Genomic DNA, 24,851 nt, shown 5'->3' with positions numbered 1-24,851 from the left:
AGATTAAAATACACTTTTTTATTAGTTTAGGGCTATGACTCGTTATTGATTAATTGTGATTAGTTATTAAGTTAATTATTACTTGTTCCATTGGTAGATAATTTTGCTTGTCAAGTTGAATCAACTCAAATAAAGTAAAATGTTCTTAATTTAAGTCATTTTAACTTTAACCTAGATATTGCCTTTTGCAGTGAACAGTGGAAATAATGTAGTCCACTTTAAGACCTGGTTTAGTCCTAGATTATGCTTGGAATAGTCCTGTTATAGTCCTGGTTGAACCTTAGATTAGACCTGGTGTAGTCCTGATATAGACCTGGTCTGGCCCTAGTTTAGACCTGGAATTGTCCTGTTATAGACCAGGTTTAGCCCTAGATTAGACCTGGAATTGTCCTGTTATAGACCAGGTTTAGCCCTAGATTAGACCTGGAATAGTCCTGATATAGACCTGGTTTAGCCCTAGTTTAGACCTGGAATTGTCCTGTTATAGACCAGGTTTAGCCCTAGATTAGACCTGAAATAGTCCTGTTATAGACCTGGTTGAACCTAAGATTAGACCTGGAGTAGTCCTGATATAGACCTAGTTTAGTTCTAGATTAGACCTGGAATAGTCTTGTTATAGACCTGGTCTGGCCCTAGATTAGACCTGGAATTGTTCTTTTATAGACTGGGTTTAGTCCTAGATTAGACCTGAAATAGTCCTGTTATAGTCCGGGTTTAGTTCCCATGGCACTCCGAAAGCCAAATCTTTTCTTTGGCAGTACTTAGTGTGAAAAGTTTGAGGACCACTGATCTAGACTATACAGACAAAAAGATCTTTGTATGAGACATTGTTAAAGGTGCACTGCGTAACATTTCTGATGAGAGGGTTCACTACCTAGCCTGCTTGTCTCCATGGAGATGTTGTTGCTTTCCCTGGAATGTTCCATGGTGTGACATTTAACATATCCAGCTAGCATTTATTGATTATAGGTGTTTCTATTGCTCTAAAATACAATAATTCCTTCTGTGAACAGCAGCGACTCTCCACAGATCTGAATGTGTCGCTACCATTTATATTTTTTGCTCTTTGTTGTTGCTGTGTCCAAATAATTTCCCGTGTGAATTCATAAAGTGTGTCTAAGTCTAACTCTAAGTCTGAATGCACCCGATCTGAACATATAGCAGTGGTGGTAAAGTTTATCTTGGGGTTATTGGGTAAACGTAGCTTATTGTTGTTGCTGTTTTAAAGTGAACTATGACAGGAAGTGAGCCACAATAGAGTGAGGTTTCTGCATGTAACACCTCATCTGGCCATAACCTTGGACCTAAACTATAAGGCAGAATTTTGACTTGTGTCTGGTTCACATGAGGTTGTCAAAGGAAAATACATGTTTAATGTGACAGTTTAATGTTGCAAAGTGTCTGTACAAAACTGTACAAGGTACACTTTATTGTCCCTGGAGGGTATCCATAAAGTTGACTTCAGTTTCATGCAGGTTCATAGTAGGAGCATGAGACTTAGGGGTGTGCAAAAATATCATAATATCGATATATCATATGGTTTAATGTGATGATACAGTCTTGATATCACGGACTGCTGTATCATTATATCACTAAGAGTATTGTTTGGTGTATTTTACTAAATTATTTTGTTACCGCTACAGTTTTGTTGTTTGTTTAGTGGAAGGAAACTCTTTTATGCAACACATTTGACATTTTCACTGTTGTGGTGATTATAGGCGTGTTTCCTATGAACTTTGCACAAGAAGTGGTGTAACTTTAACAAAGACTTTTAGTATCACAGCCTTTATTTTTTTATTGAACCGTATCAGATTGATTTGAAACATATTGTATCAAATCAAAAGTGCACTGTATCGAGATATGTATTGTATCTGCAACTTTTTAATGATGCCCAACCCTAATGAGATTATTCTCACTTTTCCTGGAATGTCTCACACTGTGGCTTTAAATTCTGCCCTATAACTCGGCCTGCTCATGCCACCTGCTTGTCTCCATGGAGATATATAACTTAACGTCCTCTATTATGCAAAATTGACTCATGTGAGCTTTCAGCCGTGTTAGAAAGTTGTTAACCAAAACATGCTTGGAATTGTGTTTTGTTTCATTCACACATGTTAGAGTAACAGTGTCAGCATCTCCATCTCTCAAAATGCTGTTTCACCTTGTGATGTCATGTAGCGGTAGTTTTCAAGCAGGCTTAACAGCTCCTTTTACCTTTGGTTCAGTAGAGACTGGAAATTCCAGATCTGAAAATATCCAAATGATTCTAGTGAAGGTGTATGGAGTTTAAAAACACTTTACCACATGACATTACACAGTGGAACAGTATGTTTTCAGTTTTGACAGAAGACCTCAGCATAAATATGTAGGGTTTGTGTGTTTAAACATGTGTGAGTGAAACTGAACACAACTTCAGGTATGTTTGTGATGAGGAAACTATACTATATATAACATAAGTAAGAAAATAGTGTAAAATAGGCCCTTTTAAGAAATTACTATTATGGAAAACAAGTTACCAAAGTAAAAATGTCTATTGTTTTTGCAGGACAATCGTACCATGGAAAGTGTTCCGACAGTGCCTTCATGAGGTGCACCCCATCAGCTCCGGTCTGGAGGCCATGGCCCTCAAGTCCACGATCGACCTCACCTGTAACGACTACATCTCTGTGTTTGAGTTTGACATTTTCACACGCCTTTTTCAGGTACACAAACACACACACCTACACAGACACAGACACTCACACACACACAATGGTGCAGTACTACAAAGGATGTCTTAAAAAATGTTACTGTGGGGTAACCATCTTTTATTCTTAAAAATGAATGTAGTTTTAAAGGTCCTGTATTACACAAAATTGATTCTTTTGAGCCTTTATCCATTTTATAATGCTGTTGCCTCCTCAAAAACATAGTTGTGTTTTTGTTGTGTCTGTCTGTTTGATTAACCCTTTATTATTAGTCTGTCTACATCTCCAAAGCTCAAAATGCTCTGTTCCACCTTGTGATGTCATGTTATGGTAGTTTTCAAGTTAATAGCTACATTTTCATTTTACTTTTAGTTCAGTAGGACTTAGAAATTCCTGGGCTGAAATTATCCAAATGATTCTAGTGGAAGTGCATGGAGTTTAAAAACACAGTCAAGTACTTCAAATATTACATGGCATCTTCAGATCAAACTCAACCTAAATATGCAGGATTGCAGAAAACAAAACTCTAGGTATGTTTTGGATGAGGAAACAACATTATAACAGATCAGAAAACAGTGTGGGCTTTTGTCCACTGCAAATTCAGTAGAAAGAGCCCTATGCATGGCTATAGGAACTCGTTAGGTAGATTTAAATATCTACTTTATCCTAAGGCAAGTAATACAGCTTTAAATATTTATACTAAAATAAGTGATGACAGAGTACAAGCTGCACTGCATACTAGATTTGTATACACCCCCACAGACTAACTGTGACCTTTTCGAATAAAGGCATTTATGTTTTGAACCAGAAAAAGTGAACTCAGCCCAGTCACAAGTGAAAAAAACTTCCCTCCTTCTTCCTCTTCTAATGAACGATAAAGGCACAGGTTGAGTTTGTGTGTTGATGCAGACGACTTTTTGCCCTTCTATTTTCGCTACCAATTATTCCAACTCACAAAACACACAGAGGAGCCGAGCGCATGATCAAAAACTTTTCCAGTCCTTTGATTACAACAGTACAGGAGCAAAGAGGGAGCAGCACTGGTTAGGTCTGTCACGATAACAATTTATAACAACAATAACAAAACTATTCTAAATGTACAGTATTATTGATAAAATATGTGGCACAATGAATAAATAGCAGAATGAAACACTTGAGTGATTAGTTTGCATCTTTAAAGGTGCATTGAGTAACTTTTCTGGTGGAGGGTCCATCAAATGCTTTTCTCCATGGACACGTTATTGCTTTGTCTAGAATGTTTCACTTTCTATCTTCACGGAGACTAAACTAGACAAAGTTACAGGTCAGATCTGTGGAGAGGTGATCCCACTCAGCCAGAACGCCTGTTTTTCTAGGTATTTTTGAGCTATAACACCACCTGTAAATGAATAAATGTAAATAGAGCTGTGTAACGTTATACTGTGGAACATTCTAAGATGGGCAACGACATCTCCATAGAAACAAGAAAGTGAGGGGTTAAACAGAGTTACAGAGTGCACTTTTAAGTAAAGTACAAATATCTAAAATGTGTACTTAATGATGCACTGTGTAACTTTGCTGATAGGGTGTCTGCCATGAGCTTGTTTCTATGGAGATATTTTCGGTTTGCCGGTTTCACAATGTGACACAGGTGTTTTACTGCTCAAAAATTCTACAAAAAACTGTGGGAATTAAAAAAGCTGGGCATTATCAGGTTTTTTGGAGCTGCCCCAAACTGAATCAATATTGGGAGAAAATTAAACAAAACATTGAGGAAACATTTAGACTAAAGATCCCTTTAAATTTTGAAACTATGTTTTTGGGCAAACAGACAGATGACGTCAAAGGAACAAAAAAAATATGTGGAACATTCTTCTGGAAGAAAGCTATAACCAAAAAATGGATGACTGACAAACTACTGAATTTGGAGGACTGGATTAACATTGTCAAAGACGTTTCACAAATACAAAGACTGACACTCACACAAAGATTGGAATAGGACAGGTATGAGGAAAGCTGGAAACCACAGAAAGACTTTATTAACATGCAAACATAAAAAAAAAAAAGGAACATCAGTGACATTCTCTGTCCACTGCTACTTAAAGGTTCAAATATTAGTTTTTTCTTGTTTTTTTTATTTTACTTTGTATTCTTAAAGAAAAAAAAGAAAGACTTTTTTTTTTCAATACTGTAGTAGAGAGATATGTGAGGTGAAAGAAACTAATCAAGGGGGCAGATTGTACATTTGTGACTTGTAACTGTCATCTCTATTGGACTGTCAATAAAAAATACTACAAAAAACACAGATCTGACCTGTAACTTGGTCCGGAAACATTGCTTGTCTCCGTGGAAGTAGATAAGTTTAATGCCATACTGTGGGTCGTTCTAGACAAAAAAAAAAAACATTTCCACAAAACCACAGAGAGAGCGGACCCTCCACCAGAAACTTACACAGTGCACCTTTACGTACAGCGCTTTACTACTTTTACTTTGTTACTTTCCACCACTGCAGTATTTGCTCCAGAGCAGTGGATGTGACTGGCTTTCTCCTCCTCGTGTCGACAGATTAGCGGCTCATGTGGCCTCAAGATGCTGTGTGGGCGTCCGGGCCTCTGAGCCATGTTGTGTTTTGGCAGAACCTTTTGTTGCCTTTTGTAGCGTGCTCCGTCCTGCCGTGAAAAATGAGACTTTAGCTTGGATTCGGTTGGGATTAGTGTCACAGAGTCTTATTTATATCTTCCTAAAATAAATCTAGAGGATTAGCGTTGTACATTATATCGATCTTGTAGTATTGGCTGGCGCAATTATTGATACAGAAAATAAATATCTGGCAACAACACAAAGTTCTCCATCTGACTAAAACGAATGAAATGTTTTCCTTATGCTACAGTTGGGTTGGTCATGGTTTAGTCTTTTTTTAAGTTTTTATTTTGACTTGTAACTAAAAGTATGATTTTAAGATTTTATTTTAAGATTAAGATACATTTTATTGAGTAAATAATAAAATGCTCCCATATTTTACTCTTGTGAGATTTCTATGTTGTTATAATCAAAATCTAAATAAAATACAATCTAATATAATCAAAAACATACCTGGAGTTGTGTTTTGTTTCATTCACACATATGATTAATCCTGCATCTACATCTCCAAAGCGCAAATTGCTCTGTTCCACCTTGTGATGTCAGGCAGTGCTGGTCTTGAAGTCAACAGCTACCTTTTACCTTTTGTTCAGTAGAGATTGGCAAATCCATGTCTGAAATCATCTAGTGAAAATGGTTCTAATGAATGTGTATGGAGTTTAAAAACACAGTGGAGCACTTCCTGTATTACCACATGACATCACAAAGTGGAACAAAGTGTTTTCTGTTTGAGAGATGAACTAAATCTGCAGGGTTTGTGTGTTAATCATGTGTGAATGAAATAAAACACAACTCCGGTTTTGTGTTTGATGAGGAAACTACATTATAACAGACCTGAACATAGTGTAATATGGGCCCTATTGTGTAAAGGGAAATTTGTCCTCTGCATTTGACCCATCATTTTATGTTGGCATGGCAACGAGAAGCAGTGGGGAGCTAGTAAGTAAGACCTACTTTAGCTGGAGGATTTTACCTGTTGTGCCTGGGGTTGATGGGGGAACGAGAGTGCCCTTAGGAAACCCACCCTGACACCAGGAGAAAACATGCAAACTCTGCACAGAAAGTAAAGTGAACTTAGGCTGAACTCATTGTGTCAAAAAGTATATTAAATTTTGCAACAATATTGTCATTGCAATATAAAACAGTTGTCAGATATGCAGCCCAATAAGGGATTAAAGGGCCCATATTATTCCATTTTCTGATCCATGTTACAATGTTGTTTCCTCATCACAAACAGACCTGGAGTTGTCTTTTGTTCTGTTCTCACATGTTTAACACACAAATGCTGCATATTTGAGCTGAGCTCTTCTCTCAAACAGAAAACACTGTTCCACCTTGTGATGTCATGTGGTGATACAAGAAGTGCTCAACTGTGTAAAACTTTAGCGGGCAGGAGTGCTACTTGGATGTACAGAGATTGTGGAAAATTGTCCCTTTGGTGCTCTTCAGTGTAGGGATCTCAATCTCAAATATAAAGTTGAAAAATCTGAGGCACTCAAAAAGTACAAAATAATCGGCCTTCATCAGGGCAGACTGATCATTTTGCCCTGATGAAGGCCGAAAGGCCGAAAGCCTGAAACACGTTGGCGTAATTTTAACTTTATCTGTCATGTAGTATTAAAGGCTTTTTTTTTATTTTTTATTTTGTACTTTTTGAGTGCTTCAATTTTTTCAACTTTGTATGCTCAACTGTGTTTTTGAACTCTATACACTTTAACTAGAATGAATAATTTATATAATTTCAGCCCTGGAACTGACAGTCTCTGCTGAGCAAACAGTAAAAGTTATTCTACCAGATAAACTTTTGTCCAGTTGACAAACTGAATTTCTCCCGTAATAGGTTGCTGTTTGCTTAAAAACTACCGCATCATGACATCACAAGGTGGAAGAGAGCATGTTCAGTTTTTGTGATGTTGAAGGACTAATAACGCAGGATTTCTCAAACGTGTGTGAATGAAACAATACACAACTCCAGGTCAAAATGCTTGGATTCAACATGTAGAGTGTTTTTTTGGATATTTTCTTTTTAATCTTTTTATCAAATATCTAGGGTCTTGACCCCTATAAATAGTCACACCTGCTGCTCACTCCATCAGCCCTGATGAAGACTAAGTAGGTGAATCGTGTTGGCGCGACAATTAATAAATACACCGCAAAGCAGAGTGTCTCTGCCATCCTTTTTTCTATTTAACAACTCCAGGTATGTTTTCAAGGACAACAACATTCTAACATGTCTTAAAGAGTCACATTTGCGTAATATAGGACCTTTAAATGCCAATCAGTTAATACATATCACATTTTTAACAGACTTTGTGGTCTCAGAAATGCCTTTGGCCTTTTGAATCATGACTAGAGCATTTAGGTGGGAAGCAGAAGCGAAGCTGAAACTGATTTGGGGACAAAGAGACAAAATGAGACTCTTATGACTAACTAGGCGCTGATAGTTAATCCTCTCAGGGAAAATACCACACATTTCACATTGTTTTTGCACCTGGGCTTTGAATGTCTTCTGTCTATTTACTCTCATCAATATTAATAAATGCTCCGTATAAATAATAAATGGCGTCAAGGTTAATCGCAATCCCACTGAGTCACCACAGGCAGGCAACCTAAAAGAGTTTTTTTTTTCAATTCCAAATATCATCTATAACCCGTTATTATAAGTCAGAGATCATTTCGTTTTTAAAATGTAGGATTCTGGTTCGACTGCACATTGTAAATAATTTCAGAATAACATTTGAGAAAAGACTGAAATATGAACTGATAAACGAATACAAGAATCCAGTGTGTTTCAGAACATGTTTGTAGAGGACCAAAGTTTAAACTACAGGTACAACAAGATTTTCTTCTCTTAAAGGGCATGTTGTTTCTGGAGATGTATTTTGTTTCATTCACACATTTTTAAAACACAAACTTTGCGTATTTAGGCTGAGTCCTTCTCTTTTTCTCTCAAACGGAAAACAGTCTGATCCACCGTTTGATCTCATGTGATAATACAGGAAGTGCTCCACTGTGTTTTTAAACTCCACACACCTTCACTAGAAACATGTGGATAATTTCAGCCCTGGAACTGCCGGTCGCTACTGAACTAAAAGTAAAAGGAGCTCTTAAATTGAAAACTAGAGCTTCATGACATTATAAGCATTTTGAGTTTTGAAGATGTAGACAGACTTATATACAGGATTACTCAAACATATGTGAATGAAACAAAACACACCTCGAGGTATATTTTTGAAGAGGTAACAACATTATAACATCTCAAACGCTCAAAAGAGTAAATTTTGCATAATTCAGGATGTTTAAAAGAGAGAGCGCACATACATTCTATTATCTAAAGAATTGCAGTTTTTCCAGTTTGACAAATTTGCTTACTCAAATTTTTATTCCTTTTCGTTATTCAACCATAAAGTGAAATATTTTACATGTCTGATGGAAACGTATGCTGGTGAAAGGTGAATAGGATTATGAGTAAAAACCCAAATCGTCCAACTGCCAAAATGAGTCACCATTATGTAGCAATTTGGTGTGAGTCTCAACCACAGCCCAGTGCTCTTTTATGCCTCAGCACCAAAGACCGAGGTTTAGATTTCCAGCCAAGCGCTCACACCTGCTGCCCTCGGCTCCAGGTGAAAAGATTGCAGATGAAGAAAGGACTATAATAAAGAGAGAAAACTTAGATTTGAAGGTCTCTTTTGCAAATTAGATATGGAGTGTCGGGAGGAGTTTAATAAAAGTATTCATAGCTGTGACTTTTATAGCTCTCTGTGGGCTCTTTGTTTTAGATGTATTTTCATTTCCAATAATAAGGTCCTACAGTTTTGCCAGTGGATCAGTCACATTTAAGCATGTGGCTGCTTTGAAGGTAATGACATAATACAAGTGAACTCAAACAGTGAGCCTGAAATATTGTGTTTCTACTGATTTTAAAAATGATGGGAATTAGGTCTTGCTAGGGACGTAATAATAATCGAAGTATCGTGATATAGTATCGTCAAAAGTGTCACAGTAATATCATTGGCCGTCACAATATATCGAATCTCAAGTGTCTCTGCTTAAATGAATTGATTTGATGCAGCAAGAGCTAAAAAAAACTGTGAGAACTACATAGACCATGATCCTTTGCTCTGTTTCAGTCCAATCTACATGCTGAAATGACTGTTATGAAGCACTTTTAAATCTTAATTATTTGAATTGTGATGAGAGAAAAGTTGCATACTCACAATTTTTTTTATTTTTTTTGCCTCCACAAAATATCGCAATAAATATCGTACCGTGAGATGGATATCGTGAGAATATCGTATCAAGAGGGTTGGATATCCTTACATCCCTTGGTCTTGCACTGTGGTACTGCACTTTACATCAAAACTATACAGTGTTTGATGGTCTAAATTTAATTTAGATGTTTTCTATCTATGTATATCTGACAATGGCAATAAAATCTTGAATCTTGATAACTTTACTGATTTACTACAATCAGAGCTTAGAAAAGCTGGCATACTGTGAATTGGGTTTTGTCGATCATATCTGGCAAACTAAACCTTTACATCTTTGTGATTACAAAATCGTGTTGAGAATTTTAACACATTGTACATTATTATAATGTTTTTATGCTTGCAAGTGCACTCGCTTTTGTTTAGTTTTTTATTATGTTTACTTCACAGACACAGATAGGTCATATTCATGCAATATTCTATAGTTTTTTCATAAAGATGCAATGTGTAACTTTTTGGTTGGGTGTCCATCACCTGCTTGTTTCTGTGGATACCTTACATTTATTCAATTACAGGTGTTTATTTGTTTGTTTGTTTGTTGTTTAGCTCAAAAATACCTAGTAAAACAGGCATTCTGATTGAGTGGGGGTGCCTCTCCACAGCTCTGACCTGTAACTTGGTCTGGTTTGGTAAAGATAGAAAGGTTTAATACCATACTGTGATACATTTCAGACAAAGTAATAACATCTCCATGATGAAAAGCATTTGACCAGAAAAGTCACACAAGGCACCTTCAAACTTCTGTGACTATTAGGCATCTTAATTACTTTTCATCATCAAATAATTTCAGCTAATTTTTTAATCCCATGTCCTTAATTTGACCTTGAAGGACAACGTTAAAGCCATTTTCTGTAATCATTCTTCTGAGTGTTCTCCCTCCAGTGCTATTAACAAACCCAGGAGCCAGTTCAGCGTGTGTCTCATGCCAGTGCGTCCTTGTGGTCTGCCCACTGGATCATTGTCTACATTGGGCAAACACACACTATAGAGATGCTGTGGCACTTGGCGTCACAGGCAGCCAGCTGGCATTAACAGCCTCGTCCATACACAATGGCCCCCTAACTTCAGCTCTTCATTTGGGCTAACCGCTTCTCCATCAATGCCAGCGCAATTAGCCTGCAGTCTGGAGCTCACTAGCAAATGTCAAACCAATGTACCACCCACGTATACCAACTAGCGAGGTGTTCGTTAAAGTTACAGATGTGAAATTTATGTTTTCAGTTTCATGTTCTGTTTGTGGTTAGATAAAAACGTGTATGTGTCCGTGTGAAGTTAGGTTTTGTTTATTAAAGGCGCTATATTATGCGAAATGGAGTCTTGTGAACTTTAAGCCATGTTATAATGACCTGACGAAGATCCACTAATCAAAATGTTTGGGAGTAACTGTGTAGGCTTTGTCTCACTTTCTATAATGCTGTTACCTCATCAAAAACACACCTGAAGTTGTGTTTTGTTTCATTTACACATGTTTGAGTCACCCTTTATTATTAGTCTGTCTACATCTCCAAAGGTCAAAATGCTCCGTTCCACCTTGTGATGTCATGAAGCAGTAGTTTTGAAGTTAACAGCTCCTTTTACTTTTTTTTTTCCAGTAAAAATCGGCAATTCCAGGGCTTTTTATCAAATTATCCAAATGACTCTAGTGAAGAGGTACAGAGTTTAAAAACACAGTGAAGCACCTCCTGTATTACCACATGACATCACAAGGTGGAACAGAGTGTTTTCTGTTTGAGAGAAGAACTAAATATGCAGCATTTCCATATTAAACATGTGTCAATGAAACAAAACTCAACTTCAGGTATGTTTTTGGTGAGGAAACAACCTTATAACATAGATCAGAAAATAACATAATACGGCCCCTTTAAAGTTGCAGTACCTGATTTTTACTGTCTTTAAAAAACATGAAAAACAGAGCTAGTTCATTTTCAAAGTTTTGTAGTGGTCCAAAAATGATTCCTCACTTACGTTATGCATTCCGAGCATCCTAATTATTCATAAGTGCTTTTCACAACTCTCAGTGACCAGTACTTCCTGTTTATTGGACAATAAAACACTTTTTAATTAGACAGACCGCATACTGACATCTGTAGCCTAAAAATCGGGTACAGGGCCTTTAATACAACGGTCGGGCATTTAATTGAATTTAAATCATGGCCGAGATTTATAGTCAACAATCAGCTACAGTTAATCCTCTGTCAGTGAAAGCATGTATTTTGGAGTTGTTAATTTGGAGGAATACATTTTGATATTTGTTGTGTTAAAATCCACCCATTTAAAGTCTGTTTTGTCCATGTCAATACTTATTTTTTTTATTTTGCTATAAAAAACAAAAACAAAATTGAAATCGATCAATATGAGGAATGCTAGTTAAAACCATGTAGCCAAAACTGCCTCAACAGCAATGGAGGGTCCTCTTATTGTCTCTGCTTCAGATGGCTTGGCATGGGGCTATCTTTTCACTGCAGAAAACCTCAAAGCACCAGTAAAGTCTTCCAAAAACAACTGGGCACTCTGCGTCCTGCCTCTTTCCAAAATGCGAGTGGCCAATCTGGCTTCATATCACAGGCTATCACGAGTTATTGTTTAATTTAGCGTCGGCCAGAGGATCAGACACAGCCAAGTCGGCATATTTGTTTTCATCTCAGGGATGTTGTGAGGGTGTGAAAAATGGTGGCGTTGGGGTTTGACTTTATTGGTGGTCTGTGTTGCAGCCGTGGGGATCCATTCTGAGGAACTGGAACTTCTTAGCTGTGACACATCCGGGGTACATGGCCTTTCTCACCTACGACGAAGTCAAAGCAAGACTGCACAAGTACATCAACAAGCCGGGCAGGTGAGTGGTTTGGATGAAATGAGACATTTTATGAGTGTCATGACGACTATTTGAATCTGATTGGTCAAAATGATACAACAGCAGAACAAGACGAAAAATCCAAAAAAAGCATCTTTCCTGTTCACAAATTCACTGAGCGCATACTAGGGGTGTGCAAAAATATCAAAATATCGATATATTGTATTGTTTAATGTGATATCACCAAGAGTATTTTCTGGTATATTTTACTAAATTATTTTTCTTACAGCGCTACAGTTTTGGTGCTTGTTGAGAGGAAGGAAACTCATTTATGCAACACATTTGACATTTTCACATTTTCATTTTGTTCTGAGGACTAAAAATGGTGTGTTTCATATTCACTTTGCATAAGAAGTGGTTTAACAAAGACTTTTAGTGTCACAGCCATCATTTAGCCATTATTTTTTTAATGAATTGTATCGAATCGATTTGAAATAAATTGTATCGAATCAAAAGCTCACTATATCGAGATACGTATCATATCGGCAACATCTTAATGATATCCAGCCCTAGTGTGGACCTTACAAAATAGTCCATATTGACACGAAAACAGACTGAAGTATGTCTGCTGGCATCACAATGTTTGTTTTGGTTCATTTGGGCGCTTCGCTTTTGGCTTCCTCACAAACTTCAATGTTGTCCTGAGATTGGTGCATCCGTCCAATTAATCATACAGCAGGCGCATGCCAAGATGGATTCTCATGAGTTTGTGATTGCACATATATCATGAGAATCTATCTTGCTGTGCATGGTCACATACTGTACATATAGGGTCAGAATAGATATTGTTTGAATATTGTTTCATGCTTCTTATGAAAATATTTGGCACAAACACAAAATATATAGTAGTATATATATATATATATATATATATATATATATATATATATATATATATATATATATATATATATATATATATATATATATATATATATATATATATATATAATCAGAAGGCAGGTAAATTATTATGAAGAAAAAGTAAAGTATTATAAGTTTATTTAATGTTGTCTTTCTAATTTCATAATGAATGAAATGGTTTACTCTTAGCTCTGCTAATTTGCAACATGCAGATAATTATTCAAATTAAGGGTGCACTATGTAACTTCTTTCTGTTACTTACTTTCCATGAAAATGTCATCATTTCATTTCATTTCATTTAACTTTTCTCTCTCTGTGGAGACAATCAGGTGGTCCAGGCAGGGCAAATAACAGGTTAGATTTATGGAGAAGCGACTCTGCTCACAGTAACAATAAAGAAAGAAACGTTTACTGCCATACTACTATACATTTCAGGCTTTGCAATATTCCTCCTCCCTCCAGAAAAATGACATATTGCATGTTTTATATCATTTAACATGCCTTAGTGATAAGATAAAACGTAAAAATACATGGCTTAGAATATGAACAAACACGACCCTAACTGCCCCTGTGTTGGCGTAGCGATTGTAAAAGCGTACATTTGTTTACCCTTGACTTATTAGGAGCCCGGGGCACCGGTGACTTGCAGCTTCTTGTTGTTATCTCAGTGCACAAGCCCAGCCAGGTCTGGAAGTCAACATAGTGTCTCAGGATCCAATTTGCACAGATATAAGCATTGATCTGCTCGGCCTGCACATATGCTCATGAATATTTAGCAGTTAGCAAACCGCCTCTGTGACACTGTGATCGCACTCAAAGGGACATTTGTGAATTTTCACTTGAGGATTATTCTAGAGATTATTATAAGAGTGTGGTCGTTTTACATGCATCGGAATTTTCAGTTTGCCTTATGTTGCCAATTGAGAAGTGAATAGGAAGTGACCATGCTCAAGGACGCTGTACAAACAACAATTAAAACACAATAAATAACATAAAAAACCCCAAAACAGTATTGCATAGTTCCACCGCACTTAAAAGTTTAACATTGTTTTATCCCTTGTGGACACTCTCTGAGGATGTGACCCTAACTGGAAGCACTGGTCTGTCTGAAGCTCTTTTTCTCGAGTTAGACTTTACTGTTCTTTGTTTTCACACAATCTGATCATAAAGAACTGGCGTAGTTGCATGTTATGTACGGTACAAACCCAGATTATATTACAATTGCAAACCATCTTACCCACAGTTTTTTCATTTAATTGCACTCATCTGTTTTGCTGAAAATTAAACACCTTAATGGGACCAAGAACAATAGGATCCTGAAAATTGTGGTGTCTAAATCCAATTTTTTCAACTTTTCATGTTTGCTAATGTGTGCCCAAATCAGGTGTCTATTTATAGAATATATAAAACCATATGTATCTACTGTATGTATCTGTGAGCTTGTGAAGGCAAAGGCAGTAGTGTGTAGGGATCCCGTCTGCCAAAGCTCTGTTTCATATTTGAGTAAATCAGTTCCGACTGGTCCGGATCAGTACAAACATCTGTGTGCCTCCATAAAGGGAACAAAGCCACAGGAACAGATTCAATATGTGATGTATAAAAGGCAATAAAACATTAAACATGCCATTTCTATTTTGAGTGATGCTCGAAATAAACTTGTCTCCTGTCTCCATGTGTGGTATAAAAAGTGGATAGATAGCATTATATAAGAAACTGACAAAAATGTATATATATTGAATCAAGTTTCAGGTGCTAACATTTCTTTATACTCAATTTTGATACTAAGGAATAAACTCAATACCGATTCCGATACCACAATGATAATAAAATCAATCTTTAGACAATATAATGTGATTTTCAAGATTAAATAATTGTTCTTTCTTTTATTATCATGTGGTTTAATATCTTTGTAATCCTTTGGTGTTTTATTCTGGAGCTGTTCTGCAAAGGTTCATTTCTGTTTTGTGAAATTGACTTTTTTAGTATCTATACCTGCTCATGTCAGTATCTAGTTTTGATACTAGATTTAATATCGATTAGTATCTGATTTTCAATACTTTTTACAACTCTAGGTTCAATTATTGCATGAACTGACTATAAAATTAATTACAAAAATGCGGAAATAACACTTTATACTCTTGTTTGGAGATACATTTTCTGTCTCTTTTTGAAGATATTTTCCATAGTTATAAACACAGGCATATGCTTGATATTCTGTTTTTTCATATACTTAACTGTACTTCTCCCACCTCTAAAGCACATTGTCGCCAGTTTGACAAGTTTGACTCAAGTCGTATAACCGTCCAGAAAATAATGGCCCTCATTTGTAAGAGAAGCATGTGGAGATGTGACTGGACACATGTACATTTGGTTCTGGTTTTTCCTCCTCGTGGCAGTGTTTTTTATTAAAAGAGTTAAATTGAACTTTTAAAAACCTTGAGTGCTGATTTATGGAGCGCTGGTGGTTAGTATAGCCCCGAGCAAGCCTAGCCATGCCCTGTGATTAGCTGCTCTCTGTGGCAACACGGTAGAGCAGAGCGGATAATGACAGGAGAGCTAATGTGTGTGTGTGTGTGTGTGTGTGTGGGTGGGTGTGTGTGTGTGCGTGTGTGTGTGTTTGTGTGTGGGAGAGCGATGGGCGGGTGGGCGGCAAGTCAATGCAAATGTATACAGTGCACTCAAATGTTGGTCACTTACTGCAACACATACACGGACAAACTACATCTATCAGTTTTCTTTTTTCAAATTTCTGCACTTGATTTTCCTTAAAAATGTGAAAAAACAACTACTGTATTTTTCGGACTCTAAGATGCACTTAAAATCTTTTAATTTTCTCAAAAATTCGAACCTGTGCCTTATGTACTAATTCTGGTTGTATGTACTGACCTCAAACCGCTTTTACGTGGTACACGGTGTGCAAAAATCTGTCAAAATGTTTTAGTACGACTTTGGTAAGCTATGAATCCGCACCGCTTGATGGATAGTCAGAGCTTTATGGCTACTGTAGTCAGGAGCCTCGTGGAGTCTAATAATAATAATAATCTCTGAAAAGTTTCACATAAACCATCTCCAACGTAATAGAAGCACAGAAGAGAGTCACCATCAGCAGCACATCCTCTGTCACAGAAAAAAAAACACTCATATTCCACTGAGTCGTGTCCTTTAGTCCGACACCACATCAGCGCATGAGGAGCAAACTGTTTTTATTTTCAGGCTTATAATTTATGCAAATTAGCCATGTGGTTTTAACGTTTGTTTCTGTAAAATGTAAATAAATGTGCTCCAAGCTGAATTACTCAATGTATATTTGAGTCCTCCTTGTAGGAAATAAAAAACAACCTTAAATTGTCCACCCACATTCACATTCATAATACACATTCACCAAGACAGGCAGGCAACGCCAGGCGAGTTACTCCACAATCTGCCAGTGGATCGTGGATGTCTGGGCTAAGGGATCGGTCTCAAGTGTCGTCATTTGTTTGCTTAATTCGCCTTATAATCCGGTCCACCTTATAGTCCGAAAAATATGGTAGTTAATTTTGCAGTTGTTCAAAGTTATTCCTCACTTACCTTATGCATTCTGTGTGTCCTAATTATGCACCATGAAGCGCTTACCGCCATGATAAAGCAAAACAACAACTAGCATGCTAACCACATACTTTATAATTTGATGCAGACAGTACACAGCAAACTCATATTGAGTTCAAGAGCTACTTATACAAAATATCTTTACTGAGACAAGACATGTTTTTGCTCAAATACATGAAAACATTTTACTTAAACCGGAGCAGATCAATACTGAGAAACATCAGCTGACTTTAGTGTAATATGTCATGAATGTGTTTGGTGGTAATGTTATGGTATTTTACACATTTTCATCTAAAAATAAAGTTATTAACCTCTTGCCAAACTGTTTAATTTAAATCAATGGTGAACTAAGGGTACAGATGACAGATATTCTTTTTCTGGCAAGTAAAATAACTAAATTATAGTCAAGCGTGATGGACACAGATTCTGTAAATGAGTCAAATTGAGGAATGACAGTGCCAGTAACCAGGTGATTCATGTAACTACCATCTTTATGAACCAAAATGGCCGCCGCGAGCCTCACACACCACAGTCGCAGCTGCTCATGGGGGCGGTCAGTCAATTGGACGCATTTGGACATGAAAACATTTGGACACGAGCTCTCACCCACACATTCACAGAAGGAGAGACACGTCAAGAACACAAAGTGGGTGAGAAATGTGTGCTATACAGATCTACACAGTGTGGCCCTCTCAGTCATGCTTTCATATGATGGTTTGATCATTAGAACTAGTGATTCATTTATAATTGATGCTAACACAAATCACTAACAACATTTCTGCTCATACAAAAGTGGCTAAAGTGGTGCTCTATAATTGAGCTGGAAGCAATTATTGTATTTTTGTCAGTGGAGGTCAACTGTTCTGAAAGAAGTCAGTATTTGTTATGTTCTGAAAAATCACTTACAATTCAAATCAATGAGTCAATCTTCACAGAATGGGACAACTTCCAATGGCGATGCTTTCTTTCAAATCAGACAAATGGAGTGAGTCAAGTGAAATTTCTGCAGTTGATTTAGTCTGAGGTACACTGTGTAACTTTTCTGATGAAGAAAACAACACCTGCTTGACTCCATGGAGATTGGAGATTGTATTGCCTTTCCTGGAGTATTCCACATCAGCATTACAGATGTTTTATGTCACAAACATACATTGAAAAACATGCATTCATACTCATACTGTGAGCAGGGGCTCACACAGATTAGAGCTATAGACAAGTTTAATGCCATAGTGTGGTACATTCTTAGCCAGGCTGGTGCCAGCTAGTGCCTCCACTCAATTTAATTTCTTTCCAGTGAATAGATCATGAATCAGAATACACTAGACGGTTTGCAAGAATCCCAGAAGTTGTAGATCGCACACCGGCCAATCAGCGAAGAGCTGTGAAGCCATGACGTCAAACTCAAGCGCCTGTCTGGGTCCCTTTTGTGGTACAGCACAACAGTAAACAAAGCGGTCGAGATGGATGTCGATGAAGCCATACATTCTGTGTTGGCAGTGATTCATGAGATCGAGGATTTAAAGCCGGAACAAAGAGAATGTTTGGTGAATGTTATCAAGGGGAAAGACGTTATTGCCCTTCTTTCTACGGGATTTGGCGCATTATATACATCACAAGCAGCGATTGGTTACATAACAAAAGTACCCACCTACCATCGAGCGAAAGAATCCTAATGCTGTGAGGTCAGACTGATGAATCAGGCTAGAACATTCTAGGGAAAGTGTTAAAATCTTCATGGACACAAGCATGTGGCATACACTAAACCAGCAAACCTGGCTGTTATTTGGCAGGTCTTGTCTCTACGGACAGAGTTTCTGAGCATGGTTTTAACTAGGGATGTACCGATCAAGCTTTTTCAGTTCCGATACCGATTTTGATACTGTAGCTTTAACTATCTGCCGATACCTAATAGCAGCCAACCAGTGCAGAGACTGAAAACAGCATTTATTTTCTTTAAACTAAAACAAAATTAGACAGAATGGAACCAAATGTGTTATGTGGCTGTTATTTATTTCTCACGTAACCATAGAACAGCTTTGTATAAATAAAAGCACAAACATTACATGACTTTCTAGGCCATCTACAAACAATAAATAGTCTTATCCTAGTTGGACAGATATTATATTGGCAGAATATTAAGCTGATCCTGCTCATTTTTCAGTATTAATGCATCCCTAGTTTTAACCTTCTATTTCCATTGAATCATGCAGGTGTCGTGCCACCTCCAGAAAGTTGCATATTGCTCCTCTATCATAATGTTCTTTAAAAGGCTCAGATCCTTTAGCCTTCTGAGACTTGCTTCGGGCAGTCTTTTATCACTTTGCAAACATCAACAAATGAGGCAGAACCTCGAGTCAAAGCCCTGATAGAGAGCTGAGTGCATGTGTCTGTGGACCTGCTCTAAACCCTGTCTGTTTATGAGCCCTCTCCTATGTCGTTTTGAAATTCAGATTGTTCCCTGTTCTGCTGAGCCATTTCCTTTTGTATTCAGCCGTAGTTTGAACTCAGAAGTCCCTCTGTGATAACGTTGAAAGATGCAGCAGCAGCCATTGTGTGTTGATGATTTGTTTTATAAAATATAGACAGGTAGAAAGTTCACGCCACACTAGAGGAAGAATAACATGATCTTTGCTTCGATTCAAGTGACAGGTTCGATGTATGTAGATGCATTCACTGAACAACCTTTACGTTCTACAATATTTCGTTACCACGTTGGGCTCAGGAAGTTTAAATCCAGAAGTATACGCTTCACTCTGGCCCTTGAAAGTTGTGCTTATAAACTCATCATGGTGAATCATTAAGATGCTCTGAAGGCAAGGCAAGGCAAGGCAAGTTTATTTGTATAGCACAATTCATACACAAAGTAATTCAAAGTGCTTTACAGAATAAGAAATACATAAAAATCATAATAAAAACAAATCAAAACATAAATAATCATGAAGATTAAAATTAAAAAAGAGAGACATAAATTGGAGAGAAGAGTGCGGAATGAAAACCTTTCAGTTATATGCACAGTTAAACAGAAATGTTTTGAGTCTGGATTTAAACAGCGTCACAGAAGAGGCCTGTCTCACATGTTCAGGAAGACTGTTCCAGGTTTTAGCTGCATGAACCTGAAACGCTGACTCCCCTTGTTTAGTTCCTGACTCTGGGCACCAGCAGGAGGCCGGTCCCTGAGGTCCTCAGAGTGCGAGATGGTTCATATGACACTAACATGTCACAGATGTACTTTGGTGCTCGGCCATGGAGAGACTTGTACACAAGCAGAGCTGCTTTAAAGTCTATTCTCTGAGGCACAGGAAGCCAGTGCAGAGACCTGAGCACAGGACTTATGTGCTCGTACTTCCTAGTTCGAGTAAGGACGCGAGCTGCAGCATTCTGGATGTTCTGGAGAGACCAGTGAGCAGACCATTACAGTAGTCTAATCTACTGGAGACAAACGCATGGATAAGTTTCTCCAAGTCTGCTTTAGACAGTAAACCTTTGATTTTTGCTATGTTTTTTAGATGGTAAAAGGCTGCAGATGTTATTGATTTGATGTGGCTGTTAAAGTTCAAGTGTGAGTCCATTATTACCCCTAGATTTCTTGCCTGATTTGAAGGTTTTAGAGAGAGAGACTGGAGGTGACTGCTGACACTGTTCCTTTGTTTCTGTGGACCAAAGACTATGACTTCAGTCTTGTCAGAGTTTAGCTGGAGAAAGTTGTTTTGCATCCACACACTGATCTGTTGGATGCAGTGAAATGAAAAGGTAAATAAGGAATACATTTGAATTATGGCAAACTATTTGAAAGGGCCAGTATTACCATATTTTTCCGACTATAAGTCGCTCCAGAGTATAAGTCGCACCAGCCAAAAAATGTGTAATGAAGAAGAAAAAAAACATATATAAATCACATTGGACTATAAATTGCACTTTTTGGGGGAAATTCATTTTATAAAATCAGAGACCAGGAACTGACATTTCATCTTGAAACTCAAATTATATTAATAACTATAGAACAGAGAACAACAGACTGAATAGGGGTCTGGTATGTTAACGTAACATGAACAGTTATTCAGATAAGTATAGCATAAACAACATAGCATAAGTTTACCAAACTCTCAATCTCACTCCAAATCATTAAATTCATTGAATTTTTCATCCTCTGTGTCATTTCTGAGCAAATTCATGACCTCTGGAGGTAAACCATAGAGCCATGAGGTAAACGGAACACTCCTTCCTCTTCTGTGTAGCTGTCATCAGACTCAGCATCAGTTCCAGTCAGAATTATTCTGGCCTTTCTGAATCCCGACAGGATGGTTTCGAGTGTCACTGAAGTCCAGGCTTTGTCAATCCATTCAGTGACTTCCAGGAAAGTTGCTTGGTGCACCCTCCCGGTTATCGTTAAGCTGTGTTTTCCATCTTCGCTTTCCACCAATCCCTCACAAGTTTCTCGCTCACTCCAAACTTTCTTTCTGCTGCTCGATTACCGTTTTCGGCTGAATATTTCACTGCTGGCAGCAGGATAATCGCTTTTTCTGCAGGAGATGTGTGCAGTAGGGCACGAAGTCAATACTGACGTACGAGCCTAGAGCACCCTCCCGCAGTTGTCAGTGTGAAAAAAGTCAGGCCGGACTATAAATCGCAGGAACCACCCAAACCATGAAAAAAAGTGCAACTTATAGTCTGAAAAATACGGTACACAAAATTTACTCTTGTGAGGTGTACATACCTGTAGTTATGTTTTGTTTGAGCAAACCTGCATTACTAGTGTACATGTCCAAAGCTCAAATACTCATGAATGATGTCATGAAGCGGTAGTTTTCAAGTTAAGTGCTGCCTTTTTACAATTTCTTCAGTAGAGATACTTGGACTTGTTTTGTTTGACTTGTCCATCTAGTGGGTCTTTTCTCTGCAGTGTTCCTCAGTCCTGTTGTGGAGAGAGCAGAGGCAGTGACTCAGAGCACTCCAATAGCCCACTGATTGTTGCTTTTCTGTTCTCAATCCAGACGATAGAACAAGATAGAGAGACTTTTGAAATGTCCTCAAAAAGTCCTCAAACTTCACCTATAAACTAGAAAGTGAAACCCATGATTAGGGCGGTATTGGTAGATAGATAGATAAATACACTCTAGACAGACCGACAGATAGATAGTAGGGTTGGGACGAGACAATTCCTACAAGACGAGACGAGATGTGAGACTGGGTCCATAGATTTTGACATGATTTGCAATAAATTGTGTGACCCAGTTCACTATTTTGCCCTCAGAATGTATTCATTAACTTATTTTATTAAACATTTTTGTTGTCACTATAGCACTGCATTTTGGAACTATAGCTTATGAACTATCAACTAACGAGCCAACTCACCCTTTTCTATCCAATCTAAATGTAAAAATCGTGACTCTAGATACATAGACTTTGACTTAAATCTTTATTGATCCACAAGAGAAGTTATTTGGACACAGTATCTCACACATCACAATATATTATAATAACAAAGACCAAAAATATAAATAGTAATGATGAATTCTAAATAAGCAGCAAAAATAACAAGACTGGTGTCAAATAAGGCATAACTATATTAGACTTAGACTTAGACAAACTTTATTGATCCACAAGGTTAATTACTTGGACACAGTAGCTCACACATCACAATATAATATAATAAAGACCAAAAATATAAATAGTAATAATAAATTCTAAATAAGTAGCAAAAAAGATAGCAAGAGACAGGTTTTAAATAAATCATAATTATATAAATGTAAATGTACAAGGAAAAATAAAATAGAAAGATATAAATATACATGTACAAGTTTAAAAAAAAGTAGAAATATAGTAACACAAACATGTCTCTCAGCTATGTACATGAGGTGCAAAACTGAAAGAGTGATTGACAGGCCATAGGGTTATCTCTTATATAAGGGTGAGTTGTTGTACGGTTGTTTGGAGTATGGTATGAATATTGTCCTGTCAGGCAGATATTTTAAAGGTGCATTGGTGATGTTATTGCTTTGCCTGGAATGTTCCACAGTACAGCATTAAAAAATATATGTTGTATTTATTCAATTACGTGTTTTTACTTTCTCAAAACTACCACAAAAGTATACAGTATTACCATCATATTAGATCTGACTTGTAACTTTTCTTGGTGATGTGGTTGCTTGTTAGCCAGGCTGGCACCACCTAGTGACTCCACTCAATTTCATTTCTCTCCAGCGACTAGGTCAGGAATCGGAATACACTAGACCAGTGGTGCCCAATACGTCGATCACGATCTACCAGTCGATCGCCAAGGTAGTGTGGGTAGATCGCAGTGTCCTAGTACTCGTCTTGGACTCTATCACATTTGGCCTCGGTCTTGTCTCTCACTCGAGGTCTGACACTGGACAAGTGCGATCATATTATGGCCGCTGCTGTTGGCAGTAAACTTGTACTGGGGTGCGGGAGCGTGCGGAGTGTCTCTCTGTAGCCTGTGCATCATTTGGAACACGCGGGTACTGTGCGGCACATCACAATCACACACGCTCCCTGCGCACGGCTTGTCTGCAACAGCGTTAGTCCTTGTGTACCAGCGTGTATCACAGGGCAAGTTAAACTTTTTTTAAACATCCTACCTGTCCATCTACTCACGTCAGCGCACCGCTCCTCGCCTTTTCACGCTCTCGCTCTTTACCGCGTAAAGCGCACAGGGTCCTGCCATCTAAATTTATGTTAGAGTGTTGGCACAGGATGCCTACAGCACAGAGCAGACCTACCGCGACATGTGGCTAAAGTTTGCCTAATAAACGTGCACAAATACATCTGGGTTTGTCACGACGTGTGTTTGGTTTGATAAATGTGCAGAGGCTAAATCCCACTGTAAAACTAGTACTAACCATGTAACTCCAGTTAAGAACTTGAAAAAACAGGTTTAAAAATCTTAATCACTGTCTTCACTTTTTTCAGTTTTCTGTAAAGTGCTATTGAAAGTTCTCTTAAGTCCAGTACAGTTTACTTGGCTTTGTAGTCGGTCAATCATTTTTGACTTGGACATTTTATAAGTAGCTTGCATGCTGAAAAAAGTGTGGGCACCCCTGCACTAGACGGAACCCCGGAAGTGCGAGTTCAGGCACCAGCCAATCAGTGAAGAGCCATACATTCTGTGTTGGCAACGATTCCTGTGATCCAGGATTTAAAGTCGGAACAAAGAGTTTGGTGAATTTTATCAAGGGTAAAGCCATTGTTGCCCTACTTCCTATGGGATTTGGGAAAAGCTTAATATACCAGTTAGCCCCGTTAGTGGTGCATTACATACATCACGACCAAATAGGCAGCGATTGGTTAAATTAAAAAAAGGACCCGGCTACCGTCAAGCGAACGAATTCTAATGCTGCAAGGTCAGACAGTTTGTATGAAGTGAAACCAGCTTATGAATCAGGCTAGTTGCTTGTCTCCATCGAGATGAAATTAAATGCCATTCCATGAAAAAAAAAACAATAACATCTACATAGAGTCAACAGGTGACTTTACCAAAAAAGTTACACAATGCGCTTACGCCTACACAACCAAGTTTTATAATATTTCCTTTCAGAGATATTGTTTCTTAAATCGGTTTCAGAATAGTCAATATTTATGCATGAATAAAATGAAAATAGAATGGCTGGCGATGATTCATTCGTAGCTGAGTGGTGCGGTGAGAGAAGGGCAATTTTACAAAACAACTTCTAAAATCAAGTGTTTGACTTAAGTAGGGGTTAGTGGTTAAAGGTAACAGCTTTCTCCATCTGTTAAGATTTTCACAGAGAAGTGATTTTAAAAGTGCAAAATTTTGACAAGTTGATTCATGGATAATTTACCACTTATTTTTTTCCATGATTCTGAAAACACTGAGCTTCTATGGCCTTGCGGATTTCTTTTTCACCACATTTTTTTAGCTATTGCTTCTTTTGTTGTTGTTGAATGTTCCCAAGCACATTCTGAAAAGTTGTTTTAAGAGGTTGAAAGTCA

General features: G+C 37.7%; 1 protein-coding gene across 1 annotated transcript in view; it reads left to right on the top strand.

The window, feature by feature from the left end:
• The window catches only part of cblb (Cbl proto-oncogene B, E3 ubiquitin protein ligase), a 94,229-nt gene that overhangs the window by 47,386 nt on the left and 21,992 nt on the right, over positions 1–24,851 (top strand). Inside the window, exons 5-6 of the mRNA XM_055148214.1 lie at positions 2,546–2,702; positions 12,289–12,410. Of these exons, the coding sequence (XP_055004189.1) occupies positions 2,546–2,702; positions 12,289–12,410 (279 nt within the window). The remainder of the gene's footprint in view (positions 1–2,545; positions 2,703–12,288; positions 12,411–24,851) is intronic.

Source organism: Boleophthalmus pectinirostris, unplaced genomic scaffold (genome assembly GCF_026225935.1).
Source record: "Boleophthalmus pectinirostris isolate CB_2022bp ecotype Guang Dong unplaced genomic scaffold, ASM2622593v1 HiC_scaffold_12, whole genome shotgun sequence".
Taxonomy (NCBI): Eukaryota; Metazoa; Chordata; class Actinopteri; order Gobiiformes; family Gobiidae; genus Boleophthalmus; species Boleophthalmus pectinirostris.
Note: the sequence above shows the minus strand (reverse complement) of the source record. Positions and strands in the feature narration are given on the sequence as shown.